The sequence below is a fragment of the Symsagittifera roscoffensis genome, chromosome 6, assembly GCF_963678635.1.
Source record: "Symsagittifera roscoffensis chromosome 6, txSymRosc1.1, whole genome shotgun sequence".
Classification (NCBI taxonomy): domain Eukaryota; kingdom Metazoa; phylum Xenacoelomorpha; order Acoela; family Convolutidae; genus Symsagittifera; species Symsagittifera roscoffensis.
Window position 1 is genome coordinate 29,499,963 of NC_087067.1, and position 20,431 is coordinate 29,520,393.

General features: G+C 33.6%; 1 protein-coding gene across 3 annotated transcripts; it reads right to left on the reverse strand.

The window, feature by feature from the left end:
• Positions 1 to 556: 556 nt before the first annotated feature.
• On the reverse strand, positions 557 to 13,625 carry LOC134848103 (uncharacterized protein DDB_G0286175-like). Of its 3 annotated transcripts, none has more exons than XM_063865448.1 (9): positions 12,962 to 13,623; positions 9,141 to 9,581; positions 8,676 to 8,782; positions 4,506 to 4,793; positions 3,902 to 4,174; positions 3,508 to 3,558; positions 3,330 to 3,350; positions 1,380 to 1,487; positions 557 to 1,055 (listed from the first exon to the last, which is right to left on the reverse strand). In XM_063865448.1, exons 2-9 carry the CDS (start codon positions 9,404 to 9,406, stop codon positions 607 to 609), a joined length of 1,563 nt encoding a protein of 520 aa, XP_063721518.1. In that variant the 5' UTR covers positions 9,407 to 9,581; positions 12,962 to 13,623; the 3' UTR covers positions 557 to 606. The 3 variants fall into 3 exon arrangements, with proteins under 3 accessions (XP_063721518.1, XP_063721517.1, XP_063721520.1); XM_063865447.1 differs by having other exon boundaries at positions 12,303 to 13,623; XM_063865450.1 differs by lacking the exon at positions 3,330 to 3,350 and having other exon boundaries at positions 12,303 to 13,625.
• Positions 13,626 to 20,431: the final 6,806 nt, after the last annotated feature.

The window sequence follows — 20,431 nt, forward strand, 5'->3', positions numbered from 1 at the left end:
CGTAAGATTTACCTTTTTAATCCCTTTATAACACCTTTTTAAAATCAGTTCAAACTTCACGCGAAAGTTTTAGCTCAAAGGTTTTTTTTGAAGGTCAAGCAGGCAGCTGAATATCGGCTTTCATTCTTAGCTTTTCTCTACTTAACCAACGTGGGGTTGTTTTTTTTCTACTATTAACTTTTTCGGTCATTTTAGGGGCAGTCATGGTTTCTTCAAAAGATCAAGAAAATGACATCATTTTACTTGAAAATATTTTATTGCACAACATTTTTTCATGGACTAGTTCAAATAATGATTCATGTTTTTTTTCACTGTGCTAGCACGATTGTGTGACAACGCAATTCTAATTGTAGACACTAGCTTGTAGATCAGGTAACTAAAGTCTGTACAACTCGTTTTGTTTCATTATGAATTTACTAAAAAACTCTTCAAGCTTCATTCTAAAAAATTTCTATCTTATCTATCTATCCTATTCTATCTATCCTATCATAAGTTTTTATCCTATCTATAATGTTTTCTTGTGCAAGGAAAAAAGCTTCAAGATCTATAAATTCTACTGCATTGAAACGCATCAGTAAAAATTAAATTAAATAATTAGTCCATTCGCTAGCACCAGGGGTAAAAATAAATATTTAAAAACATTAAAACTGAAACTAAGCAAACTCTAAAATCTGTCTCATTAGTGGCCGCGCTATTTCCGCCAATTCTGCCATCATTGCCGTTATTTGTATTGTAAAAATCATTATTGCCTTCATTTCCTTGATTATCTCTTGGGTTTACGCTGAAAAAATTTGAGTTTGCATCAAAATTATTATTGTTGTTGTTCCAATTGGCATCAATACTTGAATCTTCGGCTGGAAATTTTCCGCGATCAGGGGTCAAAAGGTCAGATGAGGATGCAACTGGAGTGTTGTTTGGCAGTGGATGGTGGGGCGAAGATGACGACGGTGTTTGAGAAGAGGGGGAGGGTTTATAGGGCTCCTTGTAGTTTATAGTTGCACCTGGGTGTGGCACTCTTTGGAATCTGAGAAACTCTTGGCCAGCATTTTCTTGGTCTAAATAGTTTTTATGAAAACCAACTTTGCTCTTGGAAACCAAAATCTGGAGGTCTCCGTGTTAATAATACTTTCATTGAAACATTATATAGATATTGTATCTTAGTGTTTCGAGAAAAATTCAACCAGAAATTTTGGGTTCTTTGCTATTATAACCCGCAGCTTAATAAAAAACTTAATTTAGCCCTTTACACTGTGATTTGACTATTATTGGAGGGGGGCATAATGGAAAAGAAAAGAGCAAATTTTTGATATGTTTCGATTTTCAAATCAGCCTCTGATTTGTCAAGTATAATTTGAACGATTCAAACAAACTAATCAGACCTGTCTGTTTTTCTTTTGGCTTTTTCTCGTCGTTTGCATTTGGCTGCCGTAGCTTGTAGTAGTATGTTGAACTGTAATTGCTCCCTCCTCCATCTGTCAAATGGTTTTCTAAAAACAAACCTGGTCATGTACACTTTTTATTAAGTAATTTATCACTGGAAAGGATACATTACATGCTAATGGTTGTAGAAATAGAAGTTAGATCGTTCTGTAATGGTAAGAGAAGCTTCAGGGTTATTAATATTATTTTTTCAAATCGTTTTTTTTGAGAGTTTGATTTAAATAAATTTTGAAGTTCACTAAAATACATGGAATGAAGCTGATTGTATTCCGTTGACCGGTAAATCTAAAAAATGAGAAAACTTCTCAAAATTATTTTAACTTGTTATTGGAGCTTTCGAACTGAACATGCTTGGAAGCGGAAAATTTCCCTACAGTATTTTTCAAAGACTCCAAAAAGAAATAATTTCCCGGAAAACTGCATAAACAAATAATTTGGTAGTTGGTTTTTATACGTTAGAGAAAACAAAAACTGATACCATCAAAACATTAATATTTTTCTTTTCGCCTCAAGTCAAATGCAGAGAACTGAACTGTGCAATCAAGGTCATTCAACATATTTTTGATTGATCTGGTTGTTGGGAAGTTTTCCAGCCTCACAATACTTTGTTTGTTATTCCCTTGGCATTTAAATCAGGTCAGGAACATAAAACAACTTATGGTCAAGCCTTGCTTCTTCTTTGATTTTAATAGGTACAAGTTATCATTTATTGACTTAATTCGTTCCCTCAAGCAAAAAAAAGTATATAAAATAAAATAAATAAAAATACACTAAGAAACTCAACCTTTAATGATTTGTTTGTGACCTGCAAAATCACCTGTGATTTATTTATATTCACTAATGCGGAACCAAAATCAATCAAGCCTTCAGAAAAAATGCTGAAATGAGACAAAAAAATCTATCAAACTGCAACATAATACTATCTTATTTTCTTAACCAACTGATGTTTTTTCAAGGGCCTGCTGAAAAAGTTCAGATAATAGACATTTACTTAGGCACTTAATTTCGGTTAAGCGATGACTCATTTTTCATTGTAATAGGTGAAAAAACTGTCAAAGTGTTCAGAAAAAGGGCTGAAATAATATAACCCGTCCCTTTAGGGTCGTCTTTCATATCAACATGGGGTAAAAGGGGTCTGAAAATGAGAGGATGCAAATTAAGGGGAGACTCGATTTGGGAAATGAAAAGAAAATTCATTTCCGCACACGAAGTACAAAAAGTCAATTCCCATAATTGTATTTTTTGGATTTATACAGGTATACTTGTTTTTTGTATGACTATGGCATAAAAAAAACATTCTGAAGCGGAGATCAACACGCATACATCGCAAAAAATTTTTAAAAAACCGTGAAAATGTTCTTCACGATGAAAATTTTTAGCATACAAAAATCAGCAGCAACAACTTATGTTTTTTTTTAGATATGAACATTGGGATCTCTTTAGCTTACCCCCCTCCCCCCGTCTATGTTACCCAGTGAAGAATAATCACCCCGATACAGAACTAAATCAATGGTAAGCATGTGCCGGTTTTGTACCTTAAATATTTCCCCCTTGTGTAGTAGCGGGAAAACACTTTTTATCCGAAAAATTCTTTCGTTTTTTCACAGAAAACAGTGATTTGGAAAATTTCGATAGAAGACTATAAAACATTTGCCGATGATTATCTTGAAGTTTCCAAAACATTGATAATCTAATCGCGTTCTAAATAGTTCCATAAAAGCAAAATTGAATTAGAAAAAGTGAACCGAAGCAGAAATTATAAAATAAATCAGAAAAGTCAATCATGGTCAGTTAAAATCTGCGAGCAAATCAATCCCAAACAATTCATCAGGCAAAACAAACTTGATCATGAGTCAGTCGGTTACTCAACTACATTGATATGAACTCACCGTCTTTGAATAAAGATTCAGCTAAAAGAAACAAAAATTGAAGAAATGATTTTTAAGAAAGAGTTATTTGCAACTTTTCTTGAAGATTTTGACCAAAACATAGCTTTAAAGTTAGATAATCAAATAGTTGTGAAAAATTTATCTAATTTTTATTGTTTATAATATAAATAGTGCTTACCTGCTTCAATTTCGTCTGCAATTGGCAAATGCTCGTGGCTGTAGCCGATACCTAAATAGCTCATTTAATAACTGTAATGTAGCAAATATGGTTTTAGTTTTATTGTTTTTTGGTACTTAGTTTTTATTCTTTCAAACTCAATAAAAACTTAATATGATGATAAAAATCCATGTTCTCAAAATGGAACGGTTTCAATCATAATGAAGGCCCATTTTTTCAAACGTCTTATTTTAAATAACAGTCTTTATAAGTGAAATGCTTAATAAAATTTGGCGCCCATGATGCAAAATCAGCGCCATTGAAACAAAAATCCATTTGCAACCAAAATTTGAACCGTACAAAACTACCATAAACTCTTCATGGCCAAAATATTTGCGCCATAAGATTCACTAACTGTCATCTCTGAACTCGACAAATATGGACAACTTCAGTCGATACTGTTCACACATGTTGTACACTCTCTGCTCTTTGTGTTGTGTCTCTTTGGAAGCAGAATCGTGCCGTCTGGTTTTCGGCTTCCGGGTGGCCCCTTGTCTTTCACCCGCATCGTCCATCATCACCCCTCCCCCTTCCCCCTCCCCGCTTGGGGTTATAAAGAGATTATTGGGTAGAGCCTGCCTAATTGTGTGGGGCGAGGGTGTTGTTTGGTATTCTGGTGTCCCCACGTCTGAAAAATGCGGTTTGTTTCTTATTATACAATTGCAGAAGCGGCTCCAAAATTTTCTCCATAGGGCGGATTTTCAAAACAATTTCGAATGTTTTGCCCACCAAATTGGTTTTTAAATCACAAGAAAAACAAAAACTGCTGCACATGTAGGTCACTGGTTTGTCAAGTTAAGGGAATAGTGATCTATGATCCTCTATGTTCCGACCATTCTACAGGATCTCGCAAGGAAATAACTCCTTTATCAAAACACTTCAGTTGTATTTCATATAGTGAAAAGATATCTTGAATTTTAAAAGCTGATTAGCTTTATTTTGGCATTCATTTCACCCACCTATGAGGAAGTATGGCTTTGCAAACTGGAATCTGGGCTGATCAACCAGTGAAGGGTATCTATACACTGGCAACTGCATCTTCAGCCTGTAATATTTCATATCTTCACGATACAAATCACTACAGTTCAATTCCCAAAGAGGCTTCCGTGTTTGTTGTGATTGTTGTCGTTGCTGTTGATTTGCACTTGATGTCATGTAGTAGGATGAAGATGATGATTGCTTGCTGGAATTTAGGTTTAATGATTCTAGCGTTGGCTGGCTGTCGTTGAAATTGCACCGAAGATAATCTAAACAAAAAATTCAGATTATTGAACAAATTCATTCAGTTTGCAAACATTTTGTTTCGTAAAGTTTTAATGCTTTATTTGAGCTCTGCGGGAAAAAAAAAAAGAATCAAAAAAAAAAAAATCTCAGAAATTATTTGAGTTTCCGAGACTGTTCGTTACAGTCAGCTCATGAATCAAGGGCTTGTTAGTTTAAAATCTTTTCTTCGACAAAATTTTCTTGAGAAAATCAAGTGTCCTTAGTCAATGGCGATTTATCATAAAAACTATCAAAAGCTAAAGAAATCTTTGAAATTAATAGGGTTATAAAGGGCTTTATTCGGCGTTTGTAGTTTCTTTGGTCCGATATATGTTGTCCATATGTGCCTTTACAACCCTAAACCGTGTTTTATTAGATTTGTTTTTTATCGGGTTTTCCAAATCCATCGACCTTGAGAAGAGCTCGGATCCCCCTTTATAGATTTAATTATATAAACTTTTGTTTAATTTGTTCAAGCACCGTGTAAACTCCTGGATAAAAAACTGTTTAATAGTGACCCATTTATTGATTTATTTGTGAAGTTCCTAAAACTGCTAGACATGTTAACAAGAAACATGCCTTCACATAAAAAATAACAACTCTGATTCTGGCAAACTTTGAATTGACTTTTGAAATACAATCAGTCTTTTGCTATCTCAAACAGTCGTAAAACCCCATCTGATTTGGCGTTCCTCCTTCTAATGCAGTCAGATTATCGGGGGATTTGCTGTGTAAACTCACTTTAAAGCTCAAAATAATTCTTTTATTTCCAAATCTGCGTCTTAAGTGAAAAACTATGTAGGTGGTATCCGGTTTAACCGAAAGAGGAAAACAAAATTATTTTGGCTCTATTCTGTCCAGAACAACAGTTTGTCTCTAATTTTAATATCAGGTGAAATTTTCGAACCCAGGAGACAATTTCAGACCATATAGTCTAATTGCAATCTACGCGTGCAAGGTTTGGAAAACATTTTCTTTTCCCTCAGTTTCGAATTCGCTATGATAGTGCGATTTGGGCCCGGTACACGCTGCATAAATTCCCTGGAAGGCAAGGCAGAGCTTTCAACCGATCCTTGGGGATTTAAAATAAAATGTCTCCTAAGTAGTAAATGGAACTTAGTTTATCAGCGCAATCACGGAAATTGTCAAGGTAAAAGGAGTTGGCTGAAGTTTTTGGGAAATACAAAATTTACTTTCGTTACCCATATGAATTTGTAAACATTACTTGCAAAGTGCGTCTAATTAACACCAACTATCCCCAAGCTGTCTGATTTTGTTTTATAACGAAGCTTAAAATTTAACTGCAAGGTTGTACTTGGACAAATACATGTAATCGGAAAGAATGTGGGCTAAATTTAATACCAAATATGGAATTCATAAAATGTAAAAAAGTGTTATGAAACGGAAAACCTCGGGCATTCAAACTTGATATGTTGACTTTAGGTTTGATTGAACATGGATAAGATTAATTTTTGAGACCTCAGTGTCAATAGGGAAGCTACTTCGTTTGCAACCGGACATCAAACGGAATTCATTATAAAAGGCTCAGTAAGATTTACAGTTCTATTTTTATAATCACTTCTTATTTTCGGATCTAATGAGCTTTTCGCCGAAAGTTGAGGACTCCATTTTCAGGTCTGGTTGTGGGTTTTTTTGGTTTATCATTTAGCGGTTGTTTGTATGGCGCTGCACATTAAAACTGAAATTTACTTGCTTTTTTGGCATTTTTGCAGGCGCGGATCTAAAAATTTTAAGAAAGGGGACAGAATTTTGAAAACATGCTAGCAAATTCAGCAGAAAAATTGAACAAATTGCGGTAAAATTGAGTCAGCAGTTTTTGGATATCTGATATTAGACAGTTATGGAAATCAATGAAGGTCTTATTAGACGCTATGATGTCAATTAGAAGTAGGTGCTCTCTGGTATACCGAAAAAGTCAAGGGACATAACTAACCCTATATTCTAGTATAACTACCTCTAATTCATGTAAATAGTGGTTTGGAGATATTAGCAAACTTTAAAAACAAATCAGTCAGTTGGTCTGAAATAATGAAATAGCCAAAAAACTCCTTGTTCAAGGTCTTCAGATTAACTGTTTCAAAATAAAGTTGAAACTCTGATTAAATATCTGAGCTGAATTTTAAAAAAAATTGGACACAACGTTCAAAATGATGGACGTATTCCATGTTTCATTCGGCAGTGGGAAACCTATAAAAACTAAATTTTCACTTGCTTTTTTCCCAAAGATAAGTGCTAAAAACAGGAAATGGAAATGGTTTTCTGAAATGAAAATTTAAAAACTTTTTACACAGATTTATCCGGAGCTTGTGATTATTAATTAGTCAACAGTAGAACACAAATGTCGTTCTGTATTGTTCGGTAGGCCAATAGAAAGCTGATTTTAGACTTTTTTTGCAAGAAATTTCACAATTCTTGCTGGTAGGTTTGTTTTGAATTTCAAACAATCAATATTCAGTAATTAAGAAATTACAACACGGACAGTGATAAAAAAAAACTGACTAATCAGTTCTGTTCCGCTAATAACAAATCAATTTTCAAAAAAAAATTAGAAAAATTCAACGAAACTCGACTCCGTTCATTTTCTACGTTGTGTCTAATTTTTTTTCCTCAGCTCCAAAAATTCAGGCGAAATTTGATTGTATTTTGATTAGGCTAGTCTGAAACATCCTGAAGTTCATATTTAAGGCTAAATTAAACTAAGTTAAACTAATGACGACTGAAAAGACTTCAATATAATATATAAATCAACCCAGTCCGATAAGTATTTGTAGTACCTGATTTTGCGTGAAAAACAAAAAAAAGTGAAAAACTAAAAGACATCCGAGTACAAAGCTCCCCATTTTCAATGGTCAAAACAAAAAATTCTTTTTGGATTCCGATTCACTTCTGAAAATTCTCAAAAAATAATAATTCAGCTGAATACCATCTGACTTTTATTTGCGGTTAACTTTATTTGCGGACTTTATTAACTTGATTTTCCGTGGAAGAACACGCTCTGCTCATAGATCCTTTCAACTCCTAGAGACTCAGAAATCAGACGGCACGGTAAAAAATAACTCCCAAACAGTGGCTGTACTGTGACTTTTTCAACCACGGCATAGATTTCAGCAAAACGAACAAAAATTGATTGGTGAAAAAAAATGTAAGAAAAAATTGATTGGTGAAAAAAAAAGATACCAAGAGACAGTGCTGAAGGCAGATCAAAACATGCAACAGAAAAAAATTGTTTTTTTTTAGCATACGCTTTTTATAACAAACTACAAAATTTGATTTTGTCACTGTTACAGAACAGTATTTTGAAAGGTAACTGAAAGTGTTTCAATAGGATAAATCACAAGATCGTGTAGGAAGTTCGTGCAGAAAGTACACAAGATCGGATAAAAAGACCAAGAAGAAAATAATTAAGTATCACACTAAATTCTATTAAATTAAATGTCCAATTGTTTTTCCGACGCAAAATGTTGTACCACAAATGTTTTCGGATGGATTTGACTCTCATATATAAATGAAACCTTTTCAAAACAAAACTTGAAAATTCAATTTGGATGTCAATAACAAAATTTTGTTAGTGAGTGTAACTTCCCTTATTTCGAAACAACTGCCAATTTAAAAAAAAATTGAAAAATTTGCAATTAGCTACTCTTAACAATTTTCTTAACCATTTGATTCCGGGTAATTTTGTAAATGATAAATAATAAAAAAATTGTTTTCAGGCTCACAAATTTGTATATTAGTGTAAGATATTGGTAATAACTATATCATCTTGTGAAGCCTGAGAGAACGTCTTTAGACCAAATGGTCCGTTTTCAAACGTCTCTGATGTTTGAAAACGGTGTTTTCTGCACCTGAGAATTGGTCAGTTAGTAGAATGCGGGACTGTCTATGGCTGCAGGTGATCTCCAGTCTGTCTCCTATGTGCACCCGCACCAGGTGTCCACTAGACCCTCGGAATCTACACCAATAACAGAAAGAGTTATGTAATCCAACTAGGCATTATCTAACATTAAAAGCGACTTGTTATATAATCCATAAGTATCAATTTATGCTTTAGGAAATTCAATTTTGTATAGTTTGCACATAAAATAAATTCCAATTTGCACATAAAGCCATTTTTAATCATAAATTAAATTCCAAAAAAAAATTGAAACATTTACATTTGTTGAATAACCTGTTTTGCCACAGATACCGGGGAAAATCGGAACCAAAAACGAACATGGACAAATCAGAAGTTTTCTGGAAACAGAAACTCGAGCATGTATAATTACGCGTTAATTCCAGAAATTCTAAATTTTTCGAATAAGCTGACGTACACTTTGTTGTTTTTGTTCCAGTCAATCTCGATCACAGAAGCTCCACCACGCGTAAATAAAACTGCAGTCATTTCCAGAAATAGTGCCACCCGCAGAACACGACCTAGCAGCGCCACCACGCGGCAACACCCACCGCCTCCGTCACCAAACCAACCCCCGCTGGTTATAATATTATAACTGCCTTCTCTGATTTGTAATAACTGATTCGATAAATGTAATGATTGTTTCGGTCGGGATAATAAATCTTCACAGGTGGTTGATTTCATATCGATGTTTACCAGTGAATCATTTTTCTGTGATGTTTCCAATCCAAGACTTCTCCATTAAGAAGAGGGTTAAATTCAAGGTCGTATGTGGTAATTCTAGATGAAATCGAAAAGTAGATTGGATCCTGATTTGTTAACTTTATTTGGGAAACAAGTTCACATTCGGAACAACTTCCTAAAACAACAATTTAAAATCATATAATAATATTACAAGATTTTTCCGAAATAAAAAAAACTCCAATCATAAAATCAACGGTTTTTCTAATAAAAAGGTAGGTCGTAAAGGTAATAGGATACCTTTCAGGCACAGATCTTGAACTACCATTTGACGTTCAGGCGTTCAAAATAAACAAAACAGCTCAAATTATTCATTGAAAAGGCCGGTATGTAAAAATAGATATTTATCACTTGGTTAATCAAGGAGAACAAAACAAAGAATTTTACTTTTGAATGTACCAGTAAGCAACAAAATTTTATTTTTATGATACACTTTTCATTCTCTGCGTGTGTTGGCTGTAGAAGTTGATAAAAGTTCGCTTAATGATCTGAATTTTATTTGTTTGATGGTGCTTTTCGGCTTGAGCTTAACGTGTTTACTTAATACCATTTTTATTATTTTCGATAAATTTACGGTCTTGCTTGATCAATATGTCTGCTGCTCACTGGATCATTAAGAAAAAGTGAATACCTCAAAAAGTATGGTGCAAATTCAGATCTCAAATTATGCACGTTAAATTCGTAATTGATTCTGTGTATTCTGAAAAGAAATAAAAATCTTCATCAATCGAATCAAGTGATTTGGGAGTTTTAAGGTTAATAAGCCACCTTGTTAACAAAAGTGACAACTAACGGATTTTTGTCAAAGTTTTTTATCAGAAAAAAACTTTGTGGCATCAGCGAAAACTTTGTCAAACCCGCTTCAGCGGGGCCGTTTGATTGCTAAGGCTGTTGCATGAATGCGCATTCTCAAATAATGACAGTTCTAACGTTTTAAAACACCAGGTGTCGTAATTTGCTTTTAAACTAGTGAACTTCGTTTTCTGGAGGTAGTGCCACTAGTTTTTTGTTTTCATTTTAAGGTATACATAGATTCATTTATCCTTGAGAGTCACATTTTACCAAAAGAGTTTTGAGGAAACTGTTTTCAATTGATTCGGAGAGCTCCATTGATTCGTTAGTTTTTTTCCTGTTTTTTTTGTTCCTTGCGTAGGTAGAGATTTCCACCCAAATGTTAGTATCCAAAAAAGCTCCTATCAAGTAAATTCTGGTTTTACTTAAAAACATACTGGCCGTCAATCGAATTCCGAACAAATTAGAAACGTTATTGTAGTGTCGAGAAAAATTGGTCTGAGATGTAAAAGAAATTGAGTTAGCTTACTGCCTACTTCTACTGTTTTTTAAGGTGACTTTTTGCAAAATAATTAATTCTAGCAGATTTTTTTTAAATTGAAACACCTCCCTATGACTGTTAAAAAAAGTTATAAGGTTTTGTGTTTGCTTGTTTTTTTTTTAATTGTTTCATTAGGTATATGGGGTCAAAAGATTCAATGAAGTTCTGAAAAACTTTACCACAAAGTTTTTGTCTTAATTTTTTTTGCAAAATTTATTCCCTAGTTGTAATGGCACCTGTGAGGTTCATTTCCTGCTCTCAAAACAGCCAAATAGTTCAAACGGTACTTTTTCAGCAAAATATTTTTTTATTTGACTTCGAAAAACTACGTAAGAAATCCAGAAAATAAACAAGGATAACCGGTTACTGTGCAAGTAGCACAGAATGTTCCGACCAAAGTCTTTAAAATTTCTTTAAAAATATTTTAGTTTTTTTCTGCGCTGTGTGATAAAAGATCTGACGTAACATTAAAATCTTTCAAAAAATCAATTTTTTTTTTCATTTTTTTGCAGAAATTTTTTGAAGAGATTTCAAATCGGTTTTTCTAAACGCTAGTAAATAATTTTTAAAATTTTTAAAATTTCGTTCAAGCTACAACTGAAAGCGCATGAATATGATATATCAGTCAACTCTCTCGAAGGATTATTTGTGGTATAAAACAAAAAAAACGAAAAAAGGTAACACATCCGATTACAAAGTTCTTCCCAACTTTTCGAATGGCCGGAAAAATTAACTTGAAATATAAAAGTGGGAAAAATTGTGATGCGAAAATTTGGCTTAAGCGACGACTAGTCGCAGGCAAAAATTGAAAACAATAGAAGCGACGATTTGTTGCATATTAATCTGCAATATTAAATTTTTTGAAAATTGAATAAGTTGATCTAGCAATGCACAGCAACCAAATATCATGCCTTAGTAAATGTGGGGTTCAATATGAAATAATTCATGAAACTAAAAAACACAAAAGACACCATAATTGAACCTTGTTCTTCAATTTTTGATACATAGATAATTTATACAAAAAGCTAGTTATGGCACAAAAACATTGAAAAGATTCCGAACAATTTGTTCACGGCTAGAGACAAAACGACAAAATATTTTTGTATTTTTATATTTGTGAATCTTGCTGGGAGTGTCAAAGCACTATTCCAGGCCAAAAGTTTTCATCTTTGTTGAGTTGCTATTCTACAAAAGATCATCAAATTTTGCCACAGCCAAAGGTTCATAGTTTGTAGAGCTATTTGGTCAATAAAACTGCAAGTAGTCTAGAAAAAGTGAACAATTACCAGCAATATCCCAAAAGTTTGCAAAAAACCTCCTGCCAGAACAAATCAAGAATGAGATAAGACGTACTCTACTTTTTAAAGCCAATTTTTTCCAAAATATTTTGTGAACTCTTTATTATTTGATGTAACTTTGATTTGAAAAAATCATTTTCGAACCTTTTTTGTTACGCTCAAAACAACTTTAAGACATAATCATTAGTGCAAAAAAAATAATATTTACCTGTTTGATTTTTCTCTGAAATTCCAAGTCCGGATTGCAAGTCTATAAATTGGTTAGTTTCACTCATGAATTGGTGGTTAATGTCAGAAAAAAAACAGCGTTTCAATTAAGACAGTAGCTCCCAATCATAATACAAATTGACAGCATGGAAAGAAGGACTATGAAGTAACAGACAATGGCTTCATCAGCGGTAGGCATTCAGACGAGGCTACGGGACTCCTAGATTGCCATAAAGGCGCTGAAGGTTCAGTTAAATAGATTTATAAACAATTGTGTAGAGATGTTTATCGAAAACAATAAGCGTCGGAATTGAAATCGACCAATGTGTATATAAGCACCATGCAAAAAGGAGACGAACAATGAATGCTATCTTGATACGTGTTTGGTTTTGTTGCCAATGTTATTCAAGATGGTATCTTTTCTACGTTTTGTTTTGTTACCACTTTCAATACGTGTTGTCTGAATTTCAGATGGCGCACGTTTTAGAATTATTAATGGAATAAAAAGCTTTAAATAATTTCTATCAGAAATTATGGAAAAATGTAAATGATCTATCTCAAATTACCATTACAATACGCAAATATAATCAATAATAGGTTAATAATTCCAATAAAAAATTATATCTCACTGCAAATACATAGGAAGCGTTGTTTTCTTACCTGCTGGGGAAGTTTATTAGAATAAAGATATAACAGGTTATAACATTGAGTAATAATAATTTTCTTTGAGGGCAAAGTACTCGAATGTCATTCAACTGTCGTCGTGTTCGGTGTCAGTTTAAGGGCAAAACTGATCGTAAAACGGTATTTTTGCCCAGTCTTTGTAAACACGGTAACAAATTATAGCTTCGTTTAAAAGCGTTCTTCAGGGGTTTGTTTGTTTTCAAGCAGTACTCTGTTAGCTAGACTACTTAAATGGTCCTCTGTCAAATTTTGAAAGTATCGGGCTAAAATTGTAAAATTAAGAAAGTGAAAACACAATGAAAAAGATAAATTTAACTTATCTTTTGAAGAATGCTTGCCCAAATAGAGGGTCTAACTAAATTTGTTCCAATATTATCCCGACAGAGAAGAAAAACAAGGAGTTTGTAAAATTATTGGGTGAAATTACTTCACACATATGCCCTTGCTTGGCGCTATTTTCAACTAAACTCCTTTAAAATATACCTTTTCGCTTTTCACCCAGAACTGTCTTCACAGTTTTGTTTGAATAGAAGAGGGAAGAAAAATACAGGGAAATAGTGGTAGTTCTTTTCCTTTAGTGGATACCCTGTGTATTTAGTATATGTTCAGTAGTCCCCTTACTACTTGAGCAAAGCAAGCATTATTGGTTGTCTGAACAACTTATAGAAAAATGCTTTGGAGATAGATTCCCTTTTTCAGCAAGTATACTTCGTATGATTTACCTTCCGGCAACAATTTTCAGTCCAAGTTATTTTCGCCTAATTGGGCACATGAGCGACATTTTTCAAACCATGGGGCGCCAGTTTTGGGTTTTGATTGGACAAAAAAATCACAGGTAATAAATCAAATCAACCAGCAATCATTTAGAACGCCTGAAGTCTCTTTGAATCTCCAAGTATCCATCCCACCATGATGGTATTTATTTAAAAAAGTCAGAAAAATTCTTCCAGCTTAACTAAAAAATACCCACTAATCTAGACTATAATGTCAATGCAACTCACATATAATCAAAATGTCATTGATTTAAAGGGAAAAATGGTTAGGCTTTTATTAATGATATTCAGAAACAATCCACAATCCAAGAAATTATAACATGGTTTAGCCTGACTTAATGCTGTGCGGCGTCACGTAAAAAAAGTGCGCTCATATTTTAATAACTTTTCAATGACGTTTTTATCTTTTAAGAAACCATGAATCGCAGTAATTTTGAGAAAGTCAAAAATACTAGTTTTGCGGGCAGCGCTCGAAAAACAGAAATGGTAACTGGAAGAGAAAATTTTCGAAACCGTCTTCCCCCGTCAAAAAATTTCTGCCTTCCCGCTGAGATTTTAACGAAAAAGTGAAGGGAAAACACATTTGTTCAGCTGAATAAAATTTAACTTACCTGTTTGAATTAACATAAAAATGAATGAAATTATGAGTTTAGGGTCTGAAAGAAAAATCAAAGAGACGAATCGAATTACTGAACGTAATTTGTATGCATCTGCTCCAAAAGAAATCAATAATTGCATTACATCTACATTTTTCTGTCTTTTTCAATGGGAACAATACATCGAAAACGTCTGCTGGTTATTGTCATGTAATTTTAGCCATTTATTACCCAGTCTTTTTTTTCTTCTCCGCTATGATCTATTGCTTTTTTATCCAAATGGATAAAATTGTTAATGTCTCCGCCAGACAAATTTTACCTTGACTCTGATTTTGGCTATTGTCTACTGATTTTGAGGTTGATAAATTGCTTTTGCGACGGCAGAATTTCGTGTAATATTGTAAAAAGAACAAGTATAGCGCGCATGTACTGGAGATTTCTCCTGGGTCAACCTTAATAAATTTTTAGGCCGACAGATTATGTTGAATACCTACCCTTTATTGGTGATCGTTGTTTGATACATAATATGTTTTCATGGCAGCTGAACAAATGTCTTTTCATTGCATGCTCTTTGACTTTGACCGTTGACTTGAGCTTGCTGATAATTGGGAGAGGTTGGGAGGGGTGAGGTTGGGATTTATTCTTTACTTCACGTGGGTCTTGATTGGGAACAACGGCGGTTCTCCCTCAAGAGATGATCACCTCGTATATTGGTTTATCGTCTCTAGATAAACAGTGTTAATTGTAAAAAAGTACAAAATATTCATTTTTAAAAAAAATTAATCTCATATTCACGAGAATATTTTGACGTTCTGCTTGATCTTATCATCTGGTGGGTTCTGCGTATAACTTTGTATGCTAATTGCACCATAAATGCTGTGCTGCATTCACTATTGCAAGAAGACCCAACAGGCGATAATTGGATATAAGAACCCTAATCCAATGGATAAGATAAATCGGAGCCAGAATTAATTCCATAATATGTTTGTTCAACCTTCAAATTCAGTAAAGCAGAAAAACTACTATAACGATGTCAAAAAAACTACTGTAACGACTACTATAACGATGTCACAACACGGATTTTTGTAAATTTATATGTTTTATATTGAGAATTAAATCCACCGTAACATTGGCCAAATTTCTAAATGGCTCACATAAATCGAAACATAGTGTGCTCTATATCGAATACAATTTTTTCCTGGTCTTTTTATAAATGAATGAAACGTAACCTATTTTTAGCACTTATACTTCAAAATAAGTTCAACGTCAAGAACTACCATGCTGACGGATTTGAATGATTCCATATTTGCCATTACAGTACATATTCTACCTATTCTTAACTACGTTTTGAGGTCTGTTAATTTCTTGAGCCTTTGGGAGAAAAAATCAAAATTGAAAAAATCAAAAACCGCCCCTCTTGTCGAAAGATTAGAGCGCACACAAGTCTTGACTACTTGAAAAGAAACAAACGCACAATTTTGTTTTTGGCAATTACTTGACTGTAAAATTTGAGAATATAAATGTTCATTAACTTGCAGGAGTGGAACAATTTTATCCGGCGCTAAAACAGCATTTCTTCAGAACAATTGTACCCTAAAACATCATTTCTTCAGAACAATTGTACCCTAAAACAGCATTTCTTCTAGTTTTTAACACGCGATCTGACTGAAAGTCAGATGCCTCTGTCTAGGGGCGGATCTAGGATTTTCTCGAGGGGGGATTTTTAAAAAATTTCGAAAACTTTTTTTTTCCTTTTTTCCAGGTCGACCAAATTGATTTTCTGAGCTCTCCTAAATCACTATAAATACTCTATTTTAACCAAACTTTCTGCGCCGCATGCAAAATTTTGAAGGAACAGGCCAAAAAAGGCGTTCTAGGCAATTTTTGGAAAAATTTCACCAAAAAAATCGCGTTTTTTTTTCGTCGCGCGGTGCCTCCTCAGAGTTAGCATATATCGGCGCCAAATAAGCCTTTCGAAAAATTTTAGGGTCCGTGACCAAAAATGGTTATCTCAAAATAGTAAAACCCTTTGGGTCGGCAGGGGGTCGAATTCCTGAGGGGGGGTGCGTCGCCTCACCCTCCCCCTCCTAAACCAGCTGGTGCGCCTGACCAAAACAAGCAAAAAAAAAAATCCTGTCTGGACGTGACCAGCTCGATTCGACAGAAATTTATCTCGAGAGGGTTAAGAATTTGGGCGGTCAGGCAAAATTCAGTTAACTGCAGGATAAGTTCAAAGTTTTCCTTTTCTTTTTGTTCCGAAATCCGTAGAAAAAAAAACAAATATTTGCGCATCGTTGGGTCGGATTTAGGGGGAAGAAGCGAACGCCATTTTTCAGCCTTGTACTATTTAACGACATCCATTCTCGGTCAACTGAATCTGAAATTTTTCTAACGGCGTCTTTAGCGCCAAAAAAAAACAACTCTGAGAGGGAGCGCGCGCCAAAAAAAAACTTCCAAAAAGTGCCCAAAACTGCCTGCGGCAAATAGTATTTTATGGTGCTTTAAGAAAGCAATTTCGTTGACTCAAATTAATATCATCAAAATTTCTCATTCCACTGAAAAAATTTTGACATCCTGAGCTCAAAATTCGAAAGAAAAATTTGCTTTAAGAGAGCAATTTCGTTGACTCAAATTAATATCATCAAAATTTCTGATTCCACTGAAAAAATTTTGACATCCTGAGCTCAAAATTCGAAAAAAATTTTCACCTTTTTTGTAAAGTTGAGTGAGTTTTGCCATTTGCGTATTTTGAACCAACTAAAGTGCGATGTATCTCATGCTAATAGGGCGTGCGCGGCGATTTATTCTGGATCAAAAATTGTTCTGAATTGAATTAGATGACACTATTTGCACTTATTAATACGTTGTTAGTCGGTAATTACGATCTTTTATGATATGCGTTCAACATACTGTGTTCGGGGAAGTTTTTCAATTTATATTTTTGCCAAATTCTTTCTATTTCTAAATTTTTCTCAAAAATTAATAGATAAATCTTGAATGTCAGACGGAAATATTGCTTCAATTTGGAACGAGCATCAGTTTTACTATAATTTACAAGGCCAAACAAGACTGCTCGTATCAGGGCGAAGCCCTGAACGTTCCGACTGCCTTTTAAGGTTTATGGAGCAGTAATAACATTTAAAAAAAAATTTAATAAAATAAAATGAATTTTTTTTTCTTCTAAAATTTGAATTGTTTTTAAAAATTATCCCCCCACACGCCATATAAAGTACAAAAGGATAGATTTTGCTCCTTGTAACAAACCAATTATGGCGAAAAAGCTTTTTTTAACCAATTTGGAACGATTTCTAAGACGGATTAACTCTCCGCTTACGCGTTAATAGCGCGAAATATATCGCGTGTTAATTGTCCCAAATTGACCAAAATGGCAATCTTTAAACCCCCATAACTTTACGAAAAATGATCACAGGTGAAATATCTTTTCAAATTTAAGCTCAGGACAACAATAGCTTTCGAATGATATAAAAAATTTCCGTCAAAAATGGCTAGTTAAAAAGTCGAAATTTGTCTGAAGAAAAAAAAAACCCACCCCGAGCACAAATATTCCGTTACTTTCGTATCGAAAGTCAGAACAAAAAGAAACTGTTCTTCTATTATTGAGTATGAACATTATTGAAGATTAAAATATAACTAATTAGATTAAATTTATCAACGCAACAATTACATTTTTTTGAAAGTAACAAAACAAATCATGTTACATTATTTGAAAGTAGCAAAACTAATTGCTTTTTTGGCAGAAAATTTCGTATGTCTCAATAAAAACTAATTCTAGACCAACGAAAGCAGACTTAAGGACGCATAATGACTAGAAAAAAAAACTATAGAACTTCTAAATTAGTTCAAAATTTCATTTTTTTTCGGATTTCTCACTTTCCCAGTATCATCAAAGACATCATTTTTGTCTATTAATTAGAGTATTGAAGAAAGAAAACGTTCTATTTACAGTAATCTATTTACAGCTACCTTAATATTCATTTTGAAACTCAAATTTGTTTTTAATATCATTGAACCACTTAATTGATTGCTTCTTAGATTATGACACAGATATCTGTTCTACAATTGTTCTTTTCATCAACAGTTTCATAAAACACAAAAGTTGCGTGTATTTAAAATCAAATTTTTCAAAGACTCCACTTTTTGCTAGACGAATATTCTATTTTAACACGATCTTTGATTTTCGGGTACACACTTCGTTGTAAATACAACAAGATAGAGGCTGAATTGATTGTTAATCTGATCATTTCAAAATTGGGCAAATTTGTATTCGGGTCTGTTTTAGTTTTTTTTTGTTTTCCAAGTAAACTCAGGTACCACCAATAACCATACAAAAGGTTCTAGTTAGATATCATAAAAAGCCCTTCCAGTCCTGATTCGAACGAATTTGAAAAATTTTGAAAAAATTCTGTGTTGAGAAAATTTCTTAAACTATTTACTTTTGTTCTGGTTTTGAGCAAATACTGTGAGCCAGGAAGCATATTTATGCTTAGTTTAGGCCATTTTCAATAGCTTCTTTGTGCCTAATTTTTTGTTATATTTAAATTGTAGTCATATTTGTTTGTTTTACTTTATTTGTCGAAGTTTTTTGACAATCGTATGCTCTCGTTTTTTGTTCAAATCTTATGGTAAGAATGTCGGAAAACTATGTTCGGAATGTTCTGTGCTACTTGAACAGTAACCGGCTATTCTAGTTTTGAAAATATTTAAGTAGCTGAGAACACAGTTTGAGCTTATTTGTTTTTACAGAAATTTTCCAATCACATAATCTACAGAACCTTTATTGTCATAGATAGCAAAACTTAATCAACAGAACAAGACAAACTTGCAGACATGAAGTTAAACAGAAGCCACTGAGTCGAGAAAAAATTGACAAAACGTCAAAAAAGACCCTAAATTTTATTGGTTTGTCACAAACTCTTGTAAAACAAAACGTACCTGATAAGATAACTTCCAGTATTAACCTACCATCGAAACAAAACTTATACTGCAGTAAAAAATTTTCAATCCTCAAACAGACACCAGTTGGGCCAAAAAAAAACGTCATTGTCAGAAAATTGAGCTATCGAACATTCTAAAATTCGAAACTCTAAGTTCCCCGAAACTCTAAACCTCTAACCCCTTTTCGCACTATCACAGGGGGTAGAAACTTTTTTGCCATCAAACGACAAAATGCAGGTCGACTGATCTGATGTTTAAAAGGCTGAAACAAGCGAAAAAAACCTGAAAAATCCTGAATAGACCAAATTGGACCTATTAATTAAAAACCAACATAAAAACAAATTCCAAATGGAAACTGTATTAAAAATTCAGACTTGCAGTGGTTGTTATTTGGCGAACATATTTGCCTGATTTTATATATTTGCCGAATTTCTAATGATTTAACCTTAAACTTCATTGAGATCACCTGTGATTCAGTCTACATTGACTTAAAAAATCATATCAATCAATTTTGATTGTAGATAAAAAAGCAAGCTGTCAGTTACATTTTGCTTAATGCCAAATATGTTCAACATGAATTTTCAAGCTAAAATCGTCAATGGGCCGCATTCATCATGGCTGTGACCGGTTCAACTTTGTATCAATGAATCACGGTGGCGGCCCGCAAAAGCTCTGAGAAAAGTTTTCACGACCCGTTAGTTTGCGTTAGTTTGTATATATTATTTTCTATTACAATGACTCGTTCTATTTATTTTTCTTATTACACTTCTGAACAAGTTAAGCAGCTATTACTGGAGCATCTGCTTTACCTTTATGATTTAGCCTTCTACTTTACTAATTTGTAAATAAAAAACAGAACATTGAAATCTTAAGGAAAACTTAAATACAGCAGCATAGAAAAAAGAAGGTAATAGTAAACAAGAATTCAATCGTTTTCAACTGAAGACGTTGTATTTTGCTAATGGGCACCAAATAAAATCTTGTTAGTTCACTCATCGCATTACGAGAGACAAGTCTTGAAACATGTTCCGAAATGTTAGTGGATTCCCCTTACAGAACTAACGTGGACTTCCTTCCGGTGAAGGCACTAACCAGCCACCAAAAGGTCAATTTAGTGTCCC